The sequence below is a fragment of the Aphelocoma coerulescens genome, chromosome 2 (assembly GCF_041296385.1).
Source record: "Aphelocoma coerulescens isolate FSJ_1873_10779 chromosome 2, UR_Acoe_1.0, whole genome shotgun sequence".
In the NCBI taxonomy this organism is placed as follows: domain Eukaryota; kingdom Metazoa; phylum Chordata; class Aves; order Passeriformes; family Corvidae; genus Aphelocoma; species Aphelocoma coerulescens.
This window is the reverse complement of record NC_091015.1, coordinates 16,681,155-16,702,689: the sequence shown is the minus strand read 5'-3', so window position 1 is coordinate 16,702,689 and position 21,535 is coordinate 16,681,155. Positions and strand designations below refer to the sequence as shown.

General features: G+C 40.3%; 1 protein-coding gene across 1 annotated transcript in view; it reads left to right on the top strand.

Moving 5' to 3' along the window:
- Window positions 1-21,353, top strand: part of PDSS1 (decaprenyl diphosphate synthase subunit 1) — a 23,720-nt gene extending 2,367 nt beyond the window's left edge. Inside the window, 9 exon segments of the mRNA XM_069006603.1 lie at window positions 404-527; window positions 908-1,038; window positions 7,715-7,856; window positions 8,890-9,001; window positions 9,090-9,199; window positions 15,418-15,498; window positions 15,677-15,790; window positions 19,236-19,316; window positions 20,036-21,353. Coding sequence (XP_068862704.1) covers window positions 404-527; window positions 908-1,038; window positions 7,715-7,856; window positions 8,890-9,001; window positions 9,090-9,199; window positions 15,418-15,498; window positions 15,677-15,790; window positions 19,236-19,316; window positions 20,036-20,176 — 1,036 coding nt within the window. The 3' untranslated portion in view covers window positions 20,177-21,353.
- The last annotated feature ends 182 nt before the right edge of the window (window positions 21,354-21,535 follow it).

Here is a 21,535-nt window from a genome sequence, read left to right as displayed (position 1 = left end):
AGAAGAAAGTAACAGAATACTTGGGTTTCCAGAAGTGAAGGCTCTATCTCCAAACATAGGCTGTACTATCCATAGCATATTCAAAAGGAATACATTGAGAGCAACATAGTGTTCTGTGTCTCAGAAGACTTCTGTGATCTCTTAAGGGCAGAGTGTGTGTGTTCATTTGCCTAATGTGCTTTGCCAGCTCCCAAAGGCTATGATCATCAATACATAGCTCTGCTGTCCTTGCACCTTACTGTGTGGCTGAAAAGAATGTTTTGATGCCTTCCTGTATTTTAGCCTTTTGGTTAAATCTTGTGTGAGGGGAGAGGGGGAGAAATGCTTTCAGATGTTTCCGTTTGGGGAATCAGGGGAACTTGACTTCTAACAATACCGCTCTCTTAAAAAACACTGTCACCAGGTTTCATCATACAAGTACATCCCACTTGTGCAGCTGCAGTAAGACAATTAGTGATGAAAAATACCAAGACCCTTTTCAACTTGGTAGAAAAGACTTGAAGAATCTCTATGAAGATATTAAAAAGGTAAGGGATTTTGGTGGCTGAGGATTGGTGATGATTTGGTTCTAGGATGTTGTGATGATTGTTTTTAGTAGCAACCATCAATTTGGAGGATATTTATTGAAAGAATGTTATTTATGTTTATGAACAACTGTCTGAAACTTAAACTGAAGGTAAATTTCTCATATTTTATAGAACCAGAATGCAGTTTTTTGCTCCTGATTTGCAGTGCTGGAATGCATCATTTACATTTCAGATTACTCACAGTAATTTTTAGAACAACTTCAGCTTACACTGGGTGGAGTGAATGCAGGCAATAACCTTCTACAGGCATACTGTTTTACTTACACTAAACAGATTGACTTTGTGACTTCCATGCTGAAATGCTCTTGTGCTTTTTATAGGAATTGCTGGTCTCTGCAGCAGAACTTAAGGAAATGTGTGATTATTACTTTGATGGGAAGGGAAAGGCCTTTCGACCAATGATTGTGGTGCTAATGGCTCGGGCTTGCAACATTCACCATAATAATTCCAAGTGAGTTGGTCACTTTCAGATACACACACTTGAAAGTTATCATTCTTGTGTTTCTGAAAAACACTTTATGAAAGTAAAGTGCTCCTCAGTAAAACCTGAATGTAAGTTCCATCTTGAAGCTGTATTTTTGTAGTTGTCAGTGCAAAAGGAACTGCTGGCTTTGTTAGATATTTCCATGTGTTAAATTGTGGACTGTACTGTGGTTGTAACTGGGGTGCATAAATAATGTTGCCGAATTACAATACTTGTAAGGCTTTTAGTCAATTCTAGCTTCTTGTATAAATGCTTTATTAGAACCTTCAATACTCTTTGAAACTATATAAACTTAATTAAAATTATTTTTCATTTGTAATCACTCTTGTTCCTATTAAACACTGGTCACAGGTAAGAATTTTGCTGCAAGAAGAGACCTTCATAGATTTTTTTAGTAATTATGCAGAAAAGCCATTAAACAGGTGGTATGATTATATTCAAAGCTGTGAGACTTTGAAAATAGTCAGAGGTTTTTTTCAGCCTCTAGTAGCAAGTTTCTACACTTCAATATAACATTCTAAGCTAATTAACCTGGTGTAATCCTTATGATCTCCAAGTTACTTGTCTTTTGAAAGCAGTTTTAACTGAGCACAACATCATGCTTGGCCTGTACTCTCTGTCACTCCTTAGTCTGGCTCATTGCAAACGCTTCACTCCACACGTTCCTGTCAACTGCTATGTTTGCATTTTGAGGAAAGATGTTGTTGGCTGCTCTGTTTTCTGCCTTCCAGCTATGCTTCCAGTCTTGCCTTATATAGGTTTTCGAATAGAAAATCTTTGGTCCCTTTCCAGAAGTGTTTCTAGACTAATTTGTCAGTCTTAAGGGATTTCTCTGAGCTCTTGCATAATTTTTTTTCTGTAGCAGTAATTTAATGCCTTGTTGGACTTGATTACTACCTCAGAGCATGGCATGTATTTTGTTGCGTGGATGGCACCTCTCCCTGTACCACGTCCTATGTGAATACAATTTTGAAGGAGAAAGCAAAAGCAAACCCAAACTGGCAGTGTCCTGTCCTGTGTGTGCCAGTTCCCCTTGTTTTAGGAAAACATTATCCAGGATTAATGAACTTTGCTCCAGCCAGATTCTCTTGTCAGTTCAGGACTGCTTCTTGTCATTGGCTTACACACAGCAAAAGGAATAATACCGATTGTGAAAATCCTCAGGGATGCCTTTTGTCACTGACTTAATATTTTCATGAGTGACCTTGACATGAAGAACAGGAGCATGAGGATGGCAATTTTTGGTGGCAGAATCATTCTTGATGGTCGGCCATCTATGCTGAAATCTAAGGAAGCATAGTAAACCAAAAATCTCTGCTTGAGCTTGTAGGGTCATGGGTGTCCCATTAGGGCATAACCCCAGTGTGGTTTGCAACCACCTTCTCTATGAAAAACCTCAAAGATATCCTAGGATGCATCTACCATCCAGTTCAGCTACAGGAGTGTGTATCACACTTCCTGAAATCACTGGTGTGTCTGTTCCCTGTGTTCAAAATCAGTTAAGCCCAGCTAGCTTCAGGTATGGATTTCAAAGATGATCACAAAGAATGAAGACTTGTGGTCTACAAATTTACCAGGAACAGGGTGAAAGAGCTATTTAAGACAAAGCATTATGTTGTTAAGAGGATGGAAATTTAGGAGGAGACTTTTAACAACAGGGACAGTCAGTTTTTGGAGCATCTTTCGACTCAAAATAATGGTAAAAATAGTTTTATCTTATTCTAGTGTGTAGCATGAGAAGCTTATGAACAAAATCATGCGTGCAGTACTGAGAAGGGAGGAACTGATGTCGTACAGTGTGGGAGTTGAACAGTGAATCAGAGGCAGCAGTAGAAAGACTGGTTTTGCCTTTACGCTCAAAGCATATTTGCTGTCTTTTGACATATGTATATGCTCACGGACATATTCTTGTCCACGTGTTGCGCTGTCTCAGAATGGTTAGGACCAGTTTTGAGACCTGCCCTATGCCAGTAAGAAAGTGCCACATATGCCTGGGGCAAGTGTTTGCTTTGCAGTAGCCAACCCTCGGCATAAGTCCTCTGATTTCTAGATGCCCGTGTCATTTGGCAGTGTTTGTACATCTGTTGCAGTTCTAATCAGCACCTCCAAAATATGTTCAGTGTTTAAAAGCCTCCTCGATAATCTGAATGTTCCTTGTACAGACCAGGCTGAGTCACTGCCTTTGTCGTGTTGCTTTTAGAATGAAATTCTGAGTGGCAAGGACAGAAATGTTTCAGCAAAGGAATGGAATGAAATCTCAGGGTATTTACCTTCCTCTCCTCTGCCCTGTGCCAATTTCCCCAAGCCTATGATTGTAATTAAATATCCCATATGTTGGTACAAGTCTTCACTGTACTGCTTGTTGGTTGGTGCATGGTGACCGATGTTTTTTGAAGGTTGGCAAGGCCATGCCAAAGGAATTTACATTTGTACTGTGGATACTCAGTTCCTGTGATCTGATAAAGTTTTATGGGCATTTTCTCCTCTTTTGCTTTTAAGCTTCTTGAAGGAGAATGTCTTAGGCCTGCTCTCTGTATACATGGACTTCAGTTTACATTGATACTGTGATTGATTCATTGTTGTTCTTTCTTAAAGCAACATTGTCTCCAGGTGACAAATAGTTCTGCCAACTTTTTTATGTTTGTGAGGAAAATTGTCTATGTAGAGAAGTAATACTGCATATTTTTAACTCTGCTGCTCTTCTACAAACCTGAGGGGAAAAATACTTGCCTTCATTCTGCTTCTCCCAATGTTTTTTTAAGATGTTTTTCCACTTTCAAGTTGTCATTTCCCTTGAAGCATTTTATCATTCTTTTGGTCAGTTAATACTGATTCTTCTCCCAGGCTTGTTTTTCTTTGTTGGGGCTTTGGCTTCCACACATGTAATTGAGGACCAGAATCTGTAGACTTGTAGGGTGAGCCAATATCCTGTGCTGTTCATCCCTAGCATTTTTTTAAATTTTGCCTCTGGGGTTTGTATTGCTGATGTTCAGTTTCTGTTTCATCTTGCTGCCATTCTCAGCTATAATACACCTTGCTGGACCCGGCATACTTTAGCCTGCTCTTTCATTTTCTTTTCTTCTTTTGTGCAATTTTTGTATAAAAGGTAATACTTTTTCCTTATTTGGCTGTTAAAATAACAGGACTCAACTTAGGAAGGTTACAGGTCCTGATTTTATGAGGCAATTCAGAGAAACCTCTTTCTCTTCACAGAGTCCCACCAGCATAGCTGACATTTCTCAAGAGAATGCCCAGGTGGCTCTGTGTGCAGGTTAGGTGACATCATGTATGTTTAGGTTTGAACAAGGTGAGGTATTTACTATACCCTTAGCAGGTTAACTGTTTTTCTAGAGTGAGGTCACTTTATTGTGGTCGTTATAAGGAAAATGACAGTTGTATAAAGACTTACCTGAACTATTACCAAAAAGGTAAGTGACTGAAGCCTGTTGTTTCTTTCCTCTTGAAGTTCTAAGTGTCAGAAGTCCTACCCTGAGTCTTTAAGTCCCTTGGGCAGTGGCTTTTTGCTTATTGATAGCAACTTTGCTTTGTGTGAGAGTAAGAATTGTCGTAAATAGTTTAAGCTGAGGTCATGTGAACCCTCAATGTCACACATCCAGTGGTACTTCTTCACATACCTATGTGCAGAATTTCACAGAATTATCACTTAGCCTGACAGGACCTAGTGTTTCTCTATTCTCCAAAGGTCTTTGCAAATAAGAGTTTTTATTTTTCTGCAACCAAAACGAGAGAGACAAATAAGAGAGGACCTCAGAAGTATGGAGACAGTAGAGAAAATAATGAGCACAAAAGGTTTGGGGGCAGGGGAAAGGGAAAGAAATTTTACCAGAATAGTGTGAGAAACAAATAAAATGACCTGGCTAAACTCGATAGAATATTTCCTAAAGACAGGACCTGCCAGCAACCTTAGTTCCCTTTTGTTTCACTCCTCCAAACCGTCGTTGTCAGAAGCCTGTGGTGTCAGCTGCTCTGCAGTTTTCTCCCATGTTAACACATTCATTCTCTGTGCTTCCCCTAGTTTGCAGTGCCCTTCTGTGTCACAGACTCTCTGAGATGGTTGCTTCTTTCAACCACAGGGCCTTAACAGGAGAAAGATGCTTGGAAGAATGTGGCTGTAGCACAAAAATTTTGCAAGTTCTTATGCTCATTTCCTCTCCTTAAACTGGCAGTATTTGCTTACTGGCAAACACATTGCCTCCATGCTCTTTGTTGGAGAGTGTAAATCCTGGTTTGTGTGGTTTGAGGTTCGCCCCTCACCATTGCTGGGTAGTTCTGGTTGGTTGTTTTTTGTTTGGTTTTGGATGGGGATATTTGGAGGGTGATATTTAGGGTTTTTCAACCTGTATGGTCAGCCTTGCTTTGTTCAGTGTTCATGAAACAAGTTCTGTAATGGAAAACATCTCAGGGTACACTGAGTTATCACTGTATCAAGCAGGGGGTCCTACTGAAAAACAGAACACGATCAGTTGCATGAAATACCTGTGTAAATATACATCATCTTGGGATGTCTTTACTTTGAGAATGACCTAAAAATGGCATCTTTCCACTTAGTGGATTTGCAGGGACCCTATAATGACTTGAGTTACTGCCACTTTTTGCTTTTGTTTTGCAGGAGAGGCTGAATGAAAAATGGCAGGGAATGAGAAGGATCCTGGAGTTTGTGTGTTTCCCCCTAAAATAGGCATGCCCTGATTTAGAATTAGTCTCACAAGATGCATGTAGGAAACTATTACAGATCTTTTTTTGCCTGCAGTGGGAAGAACCTTGCTTGAGACTTTGTGGAAATAGTAGTTTTAAACCCCCTTCAGATTAAATTGTGATATTTGATACAACATTCTGGAAACCAGACACATAAACCATGAGCATCCCTATGCCATTTTTAGTCATTGTCAGAGATGAAATACACTATAGTGCAGAACTTTTCAGAACCTGCTTTTGAAATAACTGGTTTTGTGCTGTCTTCATACTGCTGAAATATTTCAGTGTGTCAGTGAGTGTTGCCATTTACTGCTGCTTCCCAGCAGGAAATCCAGTCTGCTGACATAATTATTGAAAAAGGGAAACCCCAAAAGGAGAACACTGCATGAAAGAGGCTGGAGACCTTTTCAGTTTTTTGAAGGTAAGTTTTTCCCTGCTTAGTAAGAGTAGTTTATTTTGGAAAACTATTTACACTGAACTAGCACTGGATTGAATCACTAGTCGACATTAAGACTTACCTTCAAACAACCATGGAGGTTTCCAGCTCTTATTTTCTGTTGTGTAAAAGCCATATTTTCACAGCCTGTGAGGTACCCATTCATCCTGCTATTGTTCAGGATGTACAACTCCCACTGACAGCAGTGCAGAATTGTGTATAGAGGTAGGTGTCAGAACGCAGTGTTATGTCAGCAGACCGCAAGATGTTCCTTCATTTTGTGATTAATCACTACAATTTTATGGACATAGGCAGTGCAGGAAGGCTTTAAATTCCCTTCAGCTGAGCTCAGATTTTCTTCTCTTTCAGTTCTTTTTCTGTTCTGCTGGAAAATAGTGTAATTTTCTCTGTTGTCTGTATACCAGAAGTATTGTATCAATAGATCAGAAGTAGTTTTTTTCTTTGGTTGTGGGGTTTGGGTTTTTTTGTGTTATTGGTTTGTGGGGGGGGGGGGTAAATGTGGTTTTGTTACACCTGTGAGGCAAGGCTGACTGGGATACCCATTTCTGGGATCCTGCATGTAACCCATGTTGAAAACAGATAGAAAAAGATGGATACTGGAAGAAGACAGTGGCAGCTGGATACTAAGGGAGATGGTGTGAGCTAGCTTGGCTCTTTTATGTGCTTTTTGCCAGTCTTGTTCTCTAGATAATTGCTTCAGTGTTCTTCCATTACCTTCTTTTCACCTAGTTTAAAAAATAAAGTAGGTGTGAACTACTGAGAGTTGAATCATCAGTGTTAGATCTTCCCAAAGGCTGAGTTCCAATAAGTGTTAGGTAGTTGGTGTTTACAGTCCTAAAGTGGCTGTAGTATAATTCTAGTTAATTCCTCAGGCTTCTGAAGAACCTCTGAGGTTTTAAGGTAATCAAATAACATAAAGGATAAGATCTATAAGTTAATGTCTTTCAAATGTAGAATACAGGTTTCTGTGTCTTCTGATCTCTCCAGCTTGCTGGTTAGTAGAGTTACCCAGCTTTAGAGAGTTTGTGATGCCACATTTATAGGTAGAGCAACACAGACATAAGGAAAACTTAAAACTCATCTACAAAGCTACCTGGCATTCTTTTCTCTGCTGTTTTCCAGATCTCAGTCTTGGAGCCAAGCATCTTTGATGCTGTGCTATTTACTGCAGTCTGGATTCAGAGGGATTAAAGTCACTAATGCAGGAGTTTCGCAGTACTGTTAATGCAGCAATGCAGAAACAGGCCTAATAAGGATGGACACACTCCTCTCCACTTATTGTACCAATGTGATCTTATTTTCTCTTGTCTTCCTAATTCCAGGTTTGAAAGAAGGGGGTCAGACCATGAAAAGCTGTGACAGCTGTTTTCAGAGAAACATCTTTTGTTTGGTTTTTAATAGAGATTTTTTAGTGTGTTGCAGCGTATATAACTGATTTAATTATTTGACAGTTCTTGTTTTTTATTTTAGGGAGGTGCAAGCAAGCCAGCGCTCTGTGGCCATAATTGCTGAGATGATCCATACAGCCAGTCTAGTTCATGATGATGTTATTGATGATGCAGATTTTCGCAGAGGAAAAAGGACACTTAATCAAATCTGGGGAGAGAGGAAAGTGAGTTTGCTAATAAGTTTAAGACTTGCCTTTGAGCTTCAGAAGAGCACAAATACCTAGAGGTTTGTAACGTTACTATCCTTAGGTCTTGGGATATGTGAGAAAACATATGAAGAGGTGTGCACAGTTTGTGGGTGAGACAAATGTGCTTTCCTTTTCTGAACTGTTGGAAGCATTAGATAATGAATGATTAAAGTGTGTAAGTGTTGGGCCTGTTTAGCCTCGAGAAGAGACAACTGAGAGGGGCTCTCATCATAAGTTTCTGAAAACAGTGTTAAGAAGATGGATCCAGGTTCTTCTCACTGGTGTCAAGTAATAGGACAAGAGGCTGTGGACAGAAACTGATGGACAGAAAGTTCCACCTGAATATGAACAGATTGCCCAGAGAGGCTTTGGAGTCTCCCTCACTGGAAAAATTCAAGAACCACCTGGACACAATCCTGTGCCATGTGCTCTAGGATGACCCTGCTTGAGCAGGGAAGTTGGACCAGGTGACCACTGTGGCCCCTTCCAACCTGACCCATTTTGTGATTATTACTGATTTTACATTCCCTGTGCCGTTCTCTGCAGTGCTGTTGAAATACTTTCAACTTGTACCTCATCCTGAACACTGATCAGTGGGAATTTTTTTGAAAGTGTTGTTTCTTCATAGGGCATTACAAGAAAGGTCTTCACCAGAAAATGCAAGGAAGGAACTTAGGGCAATTCAGAGTTCACATGGCGTAACAGCCACAATAGAATGGTCAAATAGAGAAATAATGTTCAAAAAAGCTTCATAGGCAAACACATGTTCAGGTACTGCATACAGGGAGGACAGTCCTTATACAGAAAAATATAAACAGCACTGTAAGATAGGGATCAAAAACTAACTCAGATTTTTGGTTATGTGTTTTTTCTCTCTTAAAATGAGATATTTGTGCTTTATGTAGGAAAGTTACGTGATGTGAGTAGATCTGACAAATAAAGGAAATTGTACTGTCTGTAGTAACACAGGAAAAGACTTCAGGGATCAACTTGTTGTTGTTGTTCTTAGGCTGTTCTAGCTGGTGACTTCATCCTCTCAGCTGCTTCTGTAGCTTTAGCACGAATTGGAAATACTACTATCATCTCTGTTCTAACTCAGGTGATTGAAGATCTGGTGCGTGGTAAGGTCCTTTCCTATTTTTATCTTCCAATTTGTTTGCCTAAGCAGTAAACCCACAAATAAAACCTCCCATCTGTGCAACTTTTTAGGTGAATTCCTCCAGCTGGGTTCCAAGGAAAACGAGAATGAGAGATTTGCTCACTACCTCGAGAAGACTTTTAAGAAGACAGCGAGTCTGATAGCAAACAGTTGTAAAGCAGTATGTACGTCTGTCTCTTCTGAAGTTAGCATACCATACTGTAAGCTTCACAGCTGAACTCCTAGTATTGCTGTTTGCTCTGGAGACCCTCCAAAGCAAACCCTTGAAATGGTATTCTGCCAGAATGTGAATGGGTTTGACATTGTTAATTATCTCACAGTTCAGCTGTGTAGCCTCCAATATTGGTTTTCACTTTTTCTTTGCGTTTTTTATTTGTACACAGATTTATTGTTATTCTTACTTGAATCAAAATAAGGTTCAAATAATCAAAACAGTAACAGTCTTTAATTTATGAAATTCTGCAACTTTGAGACAGTGGTTTTAATCTCAGTTGATAATTTTTGAGCCTATAGTTTGATTTTAAATCATCTTTGACATCTGGCCCTACTCATTAGTGTTGAGGGAGACCTTAAATGGTAACAGTGGGAGGAAACAATTAATTCACAGAATGAGAGAGTATGCTGAGTTGGAAGGGGCCCATCAGGATCATCAAGTTCAACTCTTGGCCCTGCACAGGACACCCCAAGAGTCACACCATGTGCCTGAGAGCATTGTCCAAACACTTCCTGAACTGTGTCAGGTTGAGTGCTGTGACCACTTCCCTGGGGAGCCTTTTCCAGTGCCCAGCCACCCTCTGGGTGAAAACGTTTTCCTGGTATCTCTACATCACATTGTAAAAAATGAGAAGCATGTACTTCTTGATTTGTTTGGGGGTTTTGATGATCAGTTGCTTTATCCAACCTTATCACTCGGTTCTGTTACTTGATTACAAAAAGATCCAATTCAAGATGATGTTCTTACTCAAAAATAGATGTTCAGTTTTAGTGCAGAAAATGGAGGTGGGTAATAATCTCAAAAAAAGGGTTTTCTCCCCAAAATCTCCCCAGAAGAGAGTTTTGATTATTCTTTTTAGTGAAAGGCAGTATAGCTGATGGATTCTATATCAAGAGAGAGTTCTAAGAGAATTAGACTAAAAATATGTGCTAATGTTAATCATCTTCCTTTGTTCTCAGAGAACTGGTATGCTTGTGCAACAGCAGTTGAAAATTGCTTATATCAAAAGGCTCACATATAATGAGACACACAGATTTTGGGGGAGGGAAAATATGTTTCACTCTAGTTGGAGGAAAAAAATTAAGTCTTCTGGATTGCTCATATTAATGGCAGTGTGACCCTGACAGTTTTCTTTTGCAAATGTTCTTTTGTATCAGTAGGCACTTGGACTAGTAATTCTGCTACCCCAAAAAAATATACACACGTTTTTATATTCATTTTGACAGTCTGCCTAAAAGAATCTTTGCAGATAGAAGAAATCACCTTCTCACTGCGTGGATTCTCCTTACAAATGTGTTAATTTAAGATTTTTCCTTTTTGTGACTTGCAAGAGTTAAGGATTTAAGCACTTCCCCCAGGATTGAGGCTGTGATGCTGGTGAAGGGGATGTTTGGCTGCTTTTTTTCTAGTGGCTGGTCTGAGTTGTTCCATTGCTGAATTGCTGGAATTTTATATGCTGTAAAATTTGTGTTAGAAAGGAAAACTGAGAGAGAAGGTCTGTCTTCATGGCAAATCCTTACTTGCTGCACCCAGTACTAATGAGTTGAATATGTATGTTTCCCTCAGTTTCTTTCTGCATGGACTAGGAGAGCTCTATCCATAGCAGTTAAAAGGGATTTTTTTTTTTTGTTTGGGATTTGGGGTTTTTTTTGTGCGTGTGGGTGTTGGGATCTTTTTGTTTAGATGGCTTTGGCTACTGAGGAGATGGAATCAGAAGGGAGTTCTGTTTTCTGTAGCAAAAATGATAGGCAGGTGTCTTGGTTTTGGAGACAAAACATCAGGAGGAAACTCTCCGGGATGAGTGTCTCCTCCGAAGGGGAAAGGGCCTCCCCTTTTCCTCCACCAATAAGACAAGTGGGTCACAGCAAGTGAAAGTGGGAAAAACAAAACTCTTTGTTAACACCAAATGAAACAGGGTAGAACAGGGGGAAAAAACCCCTCAAAATAAACAAATTCCCGGAGAGGGAACAGACACCTGGGCTCAGACCAGCCGGGGCCACCCCGCGGGCCCCCCGGACCAGCGAGGAGGGAAGGGAGGCAGTGAGGCAAGGGGAAGGAAAGGGAAAAAGAACAAGACAGACCAACAGAACCTTTTTCCAGCTAGCTGGAACACAACAGAAACCAAAAGCACAGCGCAGCGCTCCCGGCACGCTCCCTCCCCAGCCCTGCGCAGACCCCCAAGCCCCCGAGCCGCTTCCGAGCCGCTCAACACCCCCTCGGGGCTCCGGCCCCCCCCGGGCCCGTCCTGAAGGCGCAGCGTCCTCGGGCTTAGAGCAGATGGGCAAGGGGGAAAGCGGCTTCACAGCGTCAGCCCAGGACAGCAGGATCGTCAGTTCTAACTCCAAAGGAAATTCAGTGAGGGAATCAAGAGTATTCATGTCTTGTTTCCAGGGACAAGAGGAGAGATTATGGGTTTTCAAAGCAGTTCAGTTCCTGTTAATGATAGGGAAAAAACTGATTCGTTGCTGTGGTTAAATAAAGTTTAACTGGAAAGAAGATGTCAGACAGGTGGCACCTTAGAATTCCACAGTGCTATGCTTTAGAGATGGAAGAGTAGAGTATTCCTGGAAAAATGTCTAAACAAGACATAAGCATTACTGCATTTAAATCAAAATTCTGTAAATTAGGACTTGGGGACAGAACAGTCTGTTCAAGATGTTAAGAGCCATCCCAGTCTCTGGTCTATTTCTACAATAGTTCTGCATGGGGGAGTGTTACCAAAGTTTCAATCGAAGTAAAAGGAAACAGTGGCAGATGTCCCAGAGTCATTGAAGCCTTAGTTACTGCAAGGCATTTTTCAGAGAAACATGAGGTGACTTCAGTTCAAGAATTCAGAAACAATAAAGCTGAAGTGGAATTTCTGTTTAGTCATCAGGCCAGCTGGAGATAGCAAAATAACTTGGGCAGGTTTTCTGTTCTTTTTAAACCCTGCTGTAATGTGAGTTCCGGAGCCTCGTACAGCTGTTTATATTTTGCACAGTATACTTTCAGTGAGGGATTAAATCATGCTTGCTTTGAGGTAAATGTAAAGGTGCACTAGAGATTCTGGGTTTCTGTATTAGAAGGAAGCTTGTGCCTCCATCACCCCCTCCTCAAGAGTAGTTCCCAGGAAGGTTTGAGGAGCCCGGAGGGAGTCAACAGCATTCCCTGCAGCAGTGAAGGATGAACACGAGGAGGGAGCATTGCTGGCAGTGCAGCAGCACTGCCAGGGCAGTGGCTGTGAGACCACAGGGCACAAGCTCAGAGTGGGATTTTTCATCCTTGGAGAGGCTCAGGAACCAACTGGACACAGCTTTGAGAAACCTGATCTAACTGTGAAGGAAACACTCCTTGGAACAGAGATGACTCTCAGAGTTTCCTTCCAACCTAAACTATTCAGTGATTCTCCTGGAAAGAGGAACACTGCTCCTGTCTAGAAAAACGGTGGTGGATGAGCCAGGAATGAGAAGGCAGGAATCTGACTGCTTCTGGAGAGGAGAAAGACTGGAAAGGGGGGAGATTTTAGAGCCTGTTCCTTTCTATGGAGTCCACAAATCTAGGAGTGCAAGAACAAACATCACTTGTAGTGTTTATTTTAAGCATGTTCTGGCCCAGCAGCAGGTTTTCCTCTCTGACCTACAGACCACCAGTAGAGATGTGCAAGTGCTTTCAACTCCAGCTGCCATATTGTCACATATTAAATATCAGAGCAGGATGTATCTACCCAGAGCTGATGATGCATTTTATGGATGTGAAATTCAGTAAAAAGGCAAAATTGGTTTATAGTCTCTCATATAACAGAAACAACTTTTTATTGCAAAAGGTGTGTTTGAAATAACACCAAGCAAATTGTCTTGCTTTTTTGAATTCAAAGAACCTTTCTAAAGAATTTGTTCACTTGGTATTAGGAAGGATTTTTCATCATGATTTAGTGGAGGACAGGCTTGAATTCTTGCGAGATTGAATTTGTCATCAACCAGTCATACCTGTTTGGGGAGCTGTAGGATGTTTTTAAAGGGGGAGCTTTATCATTTAAACACATGTCATTGCATTGACTTTGTTATCCTGATTTGTATTTGTTGTTATCCCAGGACGTTATCCCAGTGCAGCTCCAGTTAAGCTCCATGTGGGAGTGACAGGCTGCCTGGCTGCAGCCCGGCCAGTGTCCAGCTGGGGGCAACAATCTGCAAGAGCAGTTTGAGAAAATTGCATCCTGGAGGAACTGCCTGGTAGATACAACCCAGTCATTGCAGGTTTATGATGTGGTCGTGGTCAGAGGGTTGCTCACTTGAGGATGACTGGCACATCAAATCTCCTGCATTTTAAATTTTTTTTTGGTATTTTATTTGTCTATGAACAAGAAATGATATTTTGAATGAGGAAGCTGTTTACCTGGCACTTCCTCTCACCCTCTGCCAGCTCTGCCACTCTGACCCTTTGCCATTAACTGGGGCTTTGTCACTGAATTCCATATTTTAATCCTCCACATGGAATGGAATGTGGCAGTAGCTAAGGATTTCATTGAAACAGGGTAGATGCAGTCCCCCTGCCATGCTGATATTATGTGATTTATATTACAGAAGCAACCAAAAGTTTGCATCATACAGCAGTGGATGTTAGGTCTTTGGGCAAATACTGCTATTTAAGAGGCAAGCATCAAAAGGAGGATAAAAGGGCAAAATGTTCTACTTTGATAGTCCCTGGCAAAATCTATTTAAATACCTCATATTAACAGTTCACACTGTTTAATAGCCTTCAGGATTTTATATGATTATTAGAGATAGCATTATTTTTGTGCTACAGTGTCCTCCTCTTTTAAATCAAAGTGTGGAATGTATGATGCTGTTAATTCCTCAGTCATCCAGATTCCTCCAGGGTTTAGTTATTATCCACAGATGCAGGTTATGACTGGGAAGTGTTCTGATGCTCAGATGTGAAGTGCACTGATGTATGAAATAATGTCGCATTTTGTGCAAGTTGCATTACATTTATTAGGATATAATGTTGTTTCTTATGTCCATTTTCACTTTCACCTTCAAAGCTACTACTGGACTCACTTTTAATTTGTGCTTGGTTTTGGGGTTGGAGGTTTTTTTGATGATCCTACCTTACATAGTCTTAAAGAGGAATTTAGATAGATATATAGAGAGACACACACACACACACACACACACACACACGTATTTTTCTATTGTGTGGTTTTCCTAGCATATATTTTTAGTCTTAAGTAAAATGTCTCTTCACTCGTTGTGTTAGTCACAGCAGATTTGTAATGCCTGCAATAAACCAGGGTGGATTTTTGTCCCGTTAGTAATTGGTTTATTGAAGGTTGAAATAAATCTGAGTACTTAAATTTAACCCAACCTCATTTTGCAAAATGTATAATCAGTACATAAATGCAAAAGCCCTTACTTTGAGGCAAGATATTAATTCTCAAACCTTAGTTGTTGTCCTGTATTTTAGTTTTATGGAGTTTATTCAGCAAAATTTCAGTCTATCGAGTAGTTGATTGTACATTCAAGTAAAATGTTTTGTTTGTCTCAGTTTAGTGACACCTTTGTCAGCTTGATGTGCTTTCTCCATTTGCTGTCTTTTCTTTGCCACTAGTTGTCCCTCAGTACCTTTGCCTGCAAGCTAATCAACTCATCTTCCTGAGCAAGTCAGATACAGTTAACATCACCTTAAAAATAATCTTCCTATCTCAGCTGCCCCCCCCTGTACTGGGTTCAGCACATCCAGTTTTGTGATCTTTTATGAGACATGTAATGTCCATTATCTGTTGTCTGACCTCCAGTTATCCCCTGGCTGATCTATGTATGTAATTAGCTTAATTAACCCATCACTGGACTGTATATGACTACCATGCTGCATGTGAAGTGCATCCACATTTCTTCTCTTTATCCTTGCATTATAATTTCTAAGCCTGATAAATATTTAACGAAGCTAATCTCTTTGCAGACTTGAATGTAGTTTTAATGCTGCACTGCTGTTCAGCCTTGTTTTCTGGTAAGCTTGGCCACTTGTGTGTCTCAATGAACAAAGATAAGCCAGAATGTGCCCAAGTCAGGCCTTTTGCCTTTCCCAGGTCCCTGCTGCCTGTGCTGGCTGTGTCACACCTATGTTCAGGGGCTAAAAGTGGATGCTAACCAAAGCCTTCTATTTACTTGTGTTTTTTGTCTTTTCAGGTTTCAATTCTAGGCTGCCCTGATCCCAAAGTTCATGAGATTGCATACCAGTATGGAAAAAACGTTGGCATAGCTTTTCAGGTAGTGTTTTTGTTGAACAAAATGGAATCTAAAATCTAAACTTCTTCAAAGTGCCTTAGAAATCAGTCGGCTGCCTTAATCCTTCCTACAAATCTTGTCTTTAACAAGGATTATTCTGTATTTAGCTATAATTAAAAAAAAATAAATTTTAAACAATCTGTATGTTCGTTTTTTCCAGCTGATAGATGACGTGCTGGATTTTACATCATGTGCCAACCATCTGGGGAAACCAACAGCAGCAGATATCAAGCTTGGATTAGCCACAGGTCCTGTCTTGTTTGCTTGTCGACAGGTAAGTCAGCAGGAAGTGGTCTCAAAATAAAAAGCATAAACTGCTCCTCACAGGACCAGCTGAAGCACATCAAATCTCCAGTGTCAGTGATGAGCAGGGCCTGGGCACATGTGAAAAATCAGTGCATTCAAGATCAGATGGATTCTGTACACACAGAAATCAGAGAAACAAAACTTCCTGCACAAGTCTACTTACTGCTAGGCTCTTGTAGGTATTCAGAGTGTTTTAGCATGTTTTCTGTAGGTTATTCCTAAGTAGCTTTTTGCTTGTGTTCTCTCCTGAGACAACTTGTTCTTGCCAGGCTTGACTATGTATGTAGGCTTTTTTGCCTAGTTCTGGGCTTTGTATCCATCTGGGGCCAAGAATAGAAATCCCTGCCTTGCATTTAGGTGGGTACCTTTATTTATTGGATTTGATCTCTTCATGTCTTTGTCCTTGAGTATTATCCAGTTACAGTCATGTGTAGCTTTCCTGTCTGAAGACTGGAGAAGAGAAAAAGGACTGTCATCAATAAAAAAAGCTTAAAATTGGTCAAGATTTTCAGTGCCTTAAAAATTATTTGGAGGAGCAGAATGAAAACAGAAGTGTGCGCAGCACGAAAAGAACATTAAAATTGGTGCTAATCCATAAACAGGAAAGAAGCTGGTTTAATTCCTTGCTTGAGTGTCTTGTTCACCAGAGGCAAGCAGATTTGGGACTTAATAAGCAGTCCTTCCTACCAGGCTTCACAGTGTGATACAAAATCTGGCACCATTAGTTCCAGCAGAGCTCTCATCTATGATCTCTCAGTGGACTTGCTTAGAGCTTGACATGGGAAAAGTTTTAAATCATTTAAAAAAACCAATTTTGACATTTACTTCCCCTCTTAAAGAGCCTGGGGTGGGGGGAGGTGGAGCATGCACATCTGTTTGCTTCCCTATCCTTTGGGCATTTACAAGGAGCTGTATCTCAGGAAGGACAGGGGAGCACAGAGTATCAGCCAAGTGCCTGATACTGACTTTAAGGCAGATGAATGCATATTGAGAACAACCTTCTCCATGTCCTCAGTGTCTCCCCACATACTCATCTGGGGGATTCACAAGCATGTTCTTGAATCCTTATTTCAGAACTGTCATCAGCAATTGGAACCATCCAAAGAACAGTGAGACACTCAGGTAGAGAGAGAGGATGGAATTATGAAACTGGTTTTGTGTGTGCTAATGCCATGTGCAGAGGGAAACAAGGCATGTTGCAAATACCGAATTTTGACAGAGAATGGGTGACACTGATTGTGTTGTAGGTGTTGATTATTCCAGTTTTTAAATTAAAACTATTGTTTATTAATTTGTTTGGGTTGTTTGTCTCTGACTTTGAACTTCATCTATCTTTTAATTAGCTTTACAAGATAAATTAGTTCATAATATAGAAATACAAGAAAAGAAAATCTGTCAGTCCTATTTTAAAATCTTGTTCTTTGTAGGTCACTTTAAATGCTTTTCCTTATTTATATCTTTGATAGATGGGAAGTGTACATTTTTGCATTGAAAGATAACTTGACCATCTTACAAAGTTTTCTGCGTTAACCAGAAGGCTTCTTTGCTGAAAATTTCCTGCTGTTTTCAAGAAACTGGAAGAACAGCACTACAGACTTAACTGATACATAAACAAAGCACAAGTGCTAAAAAATGTGGAGCTTCAACAGACACTTATATGTGCTGCTACTAAAATATACTTAATATATTTGTATCTGAATAAATTTCATTATTTGTATCCAAAATAATTATATTTTGGACTTGAAGACAGTCCAAAATATAATTGTTAATTATAGGCTGTCTTCTCTCTTCAGATTAGTTTTACTGCTATCCTTTCATGTAGCTGGTACTCCTTGAGTTGTCTTCCTGACAAACATTCGTTAGTTTCTAATGTGCTCTGGATCTTCAATGACAGATACCTTTTCTTCATATCCTCTCCCCTCCCTCTGAAATACATCTTTGTGCATTAGAATATAAAAGAGAAAAAAAATGTTTAGCTTGATATGAAACCTATTTATTCAGTATTTAAAGTTAGGTCACTCAGAAAAAAAACCACCAAAACCACCAAACCCACCCCATTTATTTTTTAAGGAAATTCACTAGTGTATGCTAATTCTAAAGCTACTCTTAAGCTCGTAGAGCTGAAGAATGAGGGTTTATTTTTATTACAAGCATTCCTGTGAAATGCTGATGTGCTGCCCACTAACTGTGCAGAGTTGCTAATAACAGCTCTGCCTTACAAGTTTGGGGATTTTCATGTCCTTTAGTGCTTAAATAGAAAAAATGATCCCATATGCATCCTATATAATTGTAAATATGAATAATGTGGAAACGGATTGCACGACACTGCAATTAAACTGTCATTACCTGCGAAGGAAGCTAGGATCTAGAAAAAGCCATGACTTTCTTCTTTTAGATAAAGTATGAGTCACCACTGAACTTCTGAATGTATCTCCAAGACTATGTACGAGTAAAAGGAAAATGTCACAGCACTGAGGGGTGCTACATGTTTGTAGCTGAACAAGGTTGTAAAGCTGCAGTTTCAGGACCAAAGGTGTGCAAAGAAAGCAGATCATTTTTTATAAGTGTATGGCAACAACATCATCTCTGTTTGACTCTAATCCTTTCAGGCAAGATGAACAAACAGCTCTTTCCATTGAAAAGAATTCTTCTGTGGAGTAGCAGCCTTGAGTTGTGGCCTTACTTTGTTAAGCACTAGGTTTTTCTGGTTTTAGGCTGTCTGAAGAAAGAGGCTGCATATTTAAATAAGTTACGTGAATTTCTCAAGACAACTGACTTGAGTTACCTACTTGATTTGTAGGGAATTGAGCATGCAGTGCTAACTACGAATGCTACTTGACTGAAAATAAAATACCTTATAGTTGTCATTTTTCTCTTATTAAAAAAAAAATTGTGTATATAAAATACCAGCACAGTGGAAAACCTAAGAGTATGTAACAGCCAAAGTTACCATGAGGGGGTTTTAGAAGTTGAACTGTGCGATGTTGCAACAACAATCTTGGGTTCTTTTTGGATGTGTGGGGGAAGAGGTGCTTCTTCTAGGAGTGCCAACACTAACCATCACTTGTGATAGAAGAATTTCTGATGCAGTTATATACCAGGTGGTAGCCACATCAGAAATTGCCATACTGGAGCATCTGCTTAACATGATAAAATGGCAGGTGCTGACTTCTACTTCTGCTGACCTCTGGCTACAGGCAGCAGAGCCAAATGGTTGAAGTTTTAAATGCTTGGGCTCTGCTACTCTACAGTCCTGTGCAGACTACAAGTATGACCCTAAAGCCAGACCTGTAGCAACAACAGTGACTGAGGAAGAGGGCTGTACTTTGGTGTTGTTCTGACCTTAGCATGGCAGGCAGCTACATAGAAAACAACTCAAAAGCAAGTACAAACCCTTCTCCCTTTGTGCTTAGTTTCCAGAAATGAATGCTATGATAATGAGGAGATTCAGTAAGCCAGGAGATGTTGAACGGGCACGGAAGTATGTGTTGCAGGTAAGACTGATACCAAATATTGCTGCTGTCCCTGCTGCTCAGCCTGAAATTCATTGTCCCTGAAGTAAAATATGTCAAATGCCTGCTGAGTAGCATGCAATGCACAGTGCCAAGTTAGAATTCCTCTGCTCTCCTGCTGGCATAGTGTTTTAGCAGAAATGCTAGGTACTGAAGAGCTTTTTTTCTTTTTTTCCCCTACAATGGCATAAAATCCACACAATAATAAGTAAAAAGCTCATGCATGAACTCAGTTCCTTCAGCTGGGGCATAGCTGTATCCAACAGCTGGTATAAGAGGCACATAATTACCAGTCAGGCTTGTAACTGCAGGGCACACCCCATACCAGTTTTAATTGACTCAGTCCTTTTAGACCAGAGTAATGGTCTGTGCAAAATTAATACCTATTTTTCAGCATAGCATAGGGGTTTTGTGCATCTCTATTTAGGGCAGGAGGGGAAGGGATAAACCATTAATTTCTAGTTTGTTATTAATACCAGTGCTGTTTTGTAAGTCACATTTAACCATGGATGAGTTTTAGTACCTTGACAGTTTGGGGAAGGTAGGTGGGCTTCCCTGATTACAGAATGAGTCCTCTTCCTTTCCCTTCAGAATATAATGTGCTAGGGTATACTTACTGACCTTAAAACTTCCCCCGTGACTGGAAAAAGGCAGGAGGAGGCTAATCAGCTGTGTTTCCTTTCTCTGTCTCCTTCCATCAGAGTGATGGTGTGCAGCAAACGACCTACCTCGCCCAGCGCTACTGCCACGCCGCGACGCGCGAGATCCGCAAGCTGCGGCCGTCCCCCGAGAGAGAGGCCCTCGTGCACCTGACAGAAATGGTTCTCACGCGAGACAAGTGAGAGAACTCCTCTTCCACTCCTTCTGGCAGCTACTTACCAGACTGTGCCTAAATTTCTTTCAAATGTTATTTGCTTCCAACACAAGCTACCAAAAATTATTTTTTTAAAAAAAAACCTCCCCTTTTTTTTTTAAGTTCTGTTTTTTTTTTTTTTAACAAAAGTTTAAAGTGTTTTACTGCAGGAAGCAATGCAATTCAGAGCAAATCAAACTGTGCTGTACAATTGTTTTAGCAGGGGCTATTGATTGTGGGGGATGGGGAAGATGTTTACATGTTGATGCACAAAGGCCACAATGAGAATAAATATAAATCAGTGTATGAAAACTGAAGCTGTTCCAAATTTCACTTGTTTACACTAATAAACAGAGCATGCATGTACAGGAGCTGGTAAACTCCTGTGAAGAGAGATGGTTTGAATGCTTCCCTGGCTGTTTAACAACAAAAGCATCTGGAATTGTATAGAGATACTGGTTTACTGTAAAAGACTACATGTAGATTTTAATTGGTTATATACATCAGTGAGTTCCAATTCATGCTATTGGTGGCTACTTGCTAGCAGTGAACATGATGCAGAATTTGAGACTGCTACCAAATGAATGCTTTCATTCAGAAAATGGAAGGCTCAGTATTTCTAACTCACACTAAAAATGAATGATTCACCAGCCTGCCAAACCTGCAACTCCATCACTTTCCATCACTCACTTACAGAACATATTCAGTACCTTCCCAGAAGCCTGCTTTGAAGTCCCAGGCACATTCCTCTCACAGTAATTACCCAGTACTACCACATTCCTTCTCAGGTTATTTCAGCCACAGAATCTGTAGAGCAGGGAAGCACAGCCTCCCTGGCTATCTGCCTGTGATCCCATAAAACAATGGTCAAGTTCCTGTCACATGTGTCCCCTGGCTGCTATCTGGAGGACAGCCTGCTCCCTCTGCTCTGTGGGGCACCTCGCAGAGCCGCACAGAGAGAGTTCCCACACAGAACTGTCAGGTACAGATGGTGTCCAACTTACTGCATGTAGGTAATTCAATCAAGAACCCTCACTAAAATTTAATGTTGGCAGAAAAGAACTTTTAAGAGTATGTATAAGTGTGTAATTCAGATTTCAGATCTAATTTATTTGCCCTCTGTCAGTGATAAAGTCATGTTACAAACATTTGCTTTTTAGTACATTGTCTGGGATAACACAACCATGATTTTGCTACGTTAGCATTCCAAACTTCTTTGCCAAGCCAACCAACAAAGTAATGGACAAGACCTTTGGTTCACTTATATATTTATGAATGGAAAAAGTCATAATGTAAATTTACTCATTAAAAAAACTTGGGTACAAATTACACATACATAAGACCACCC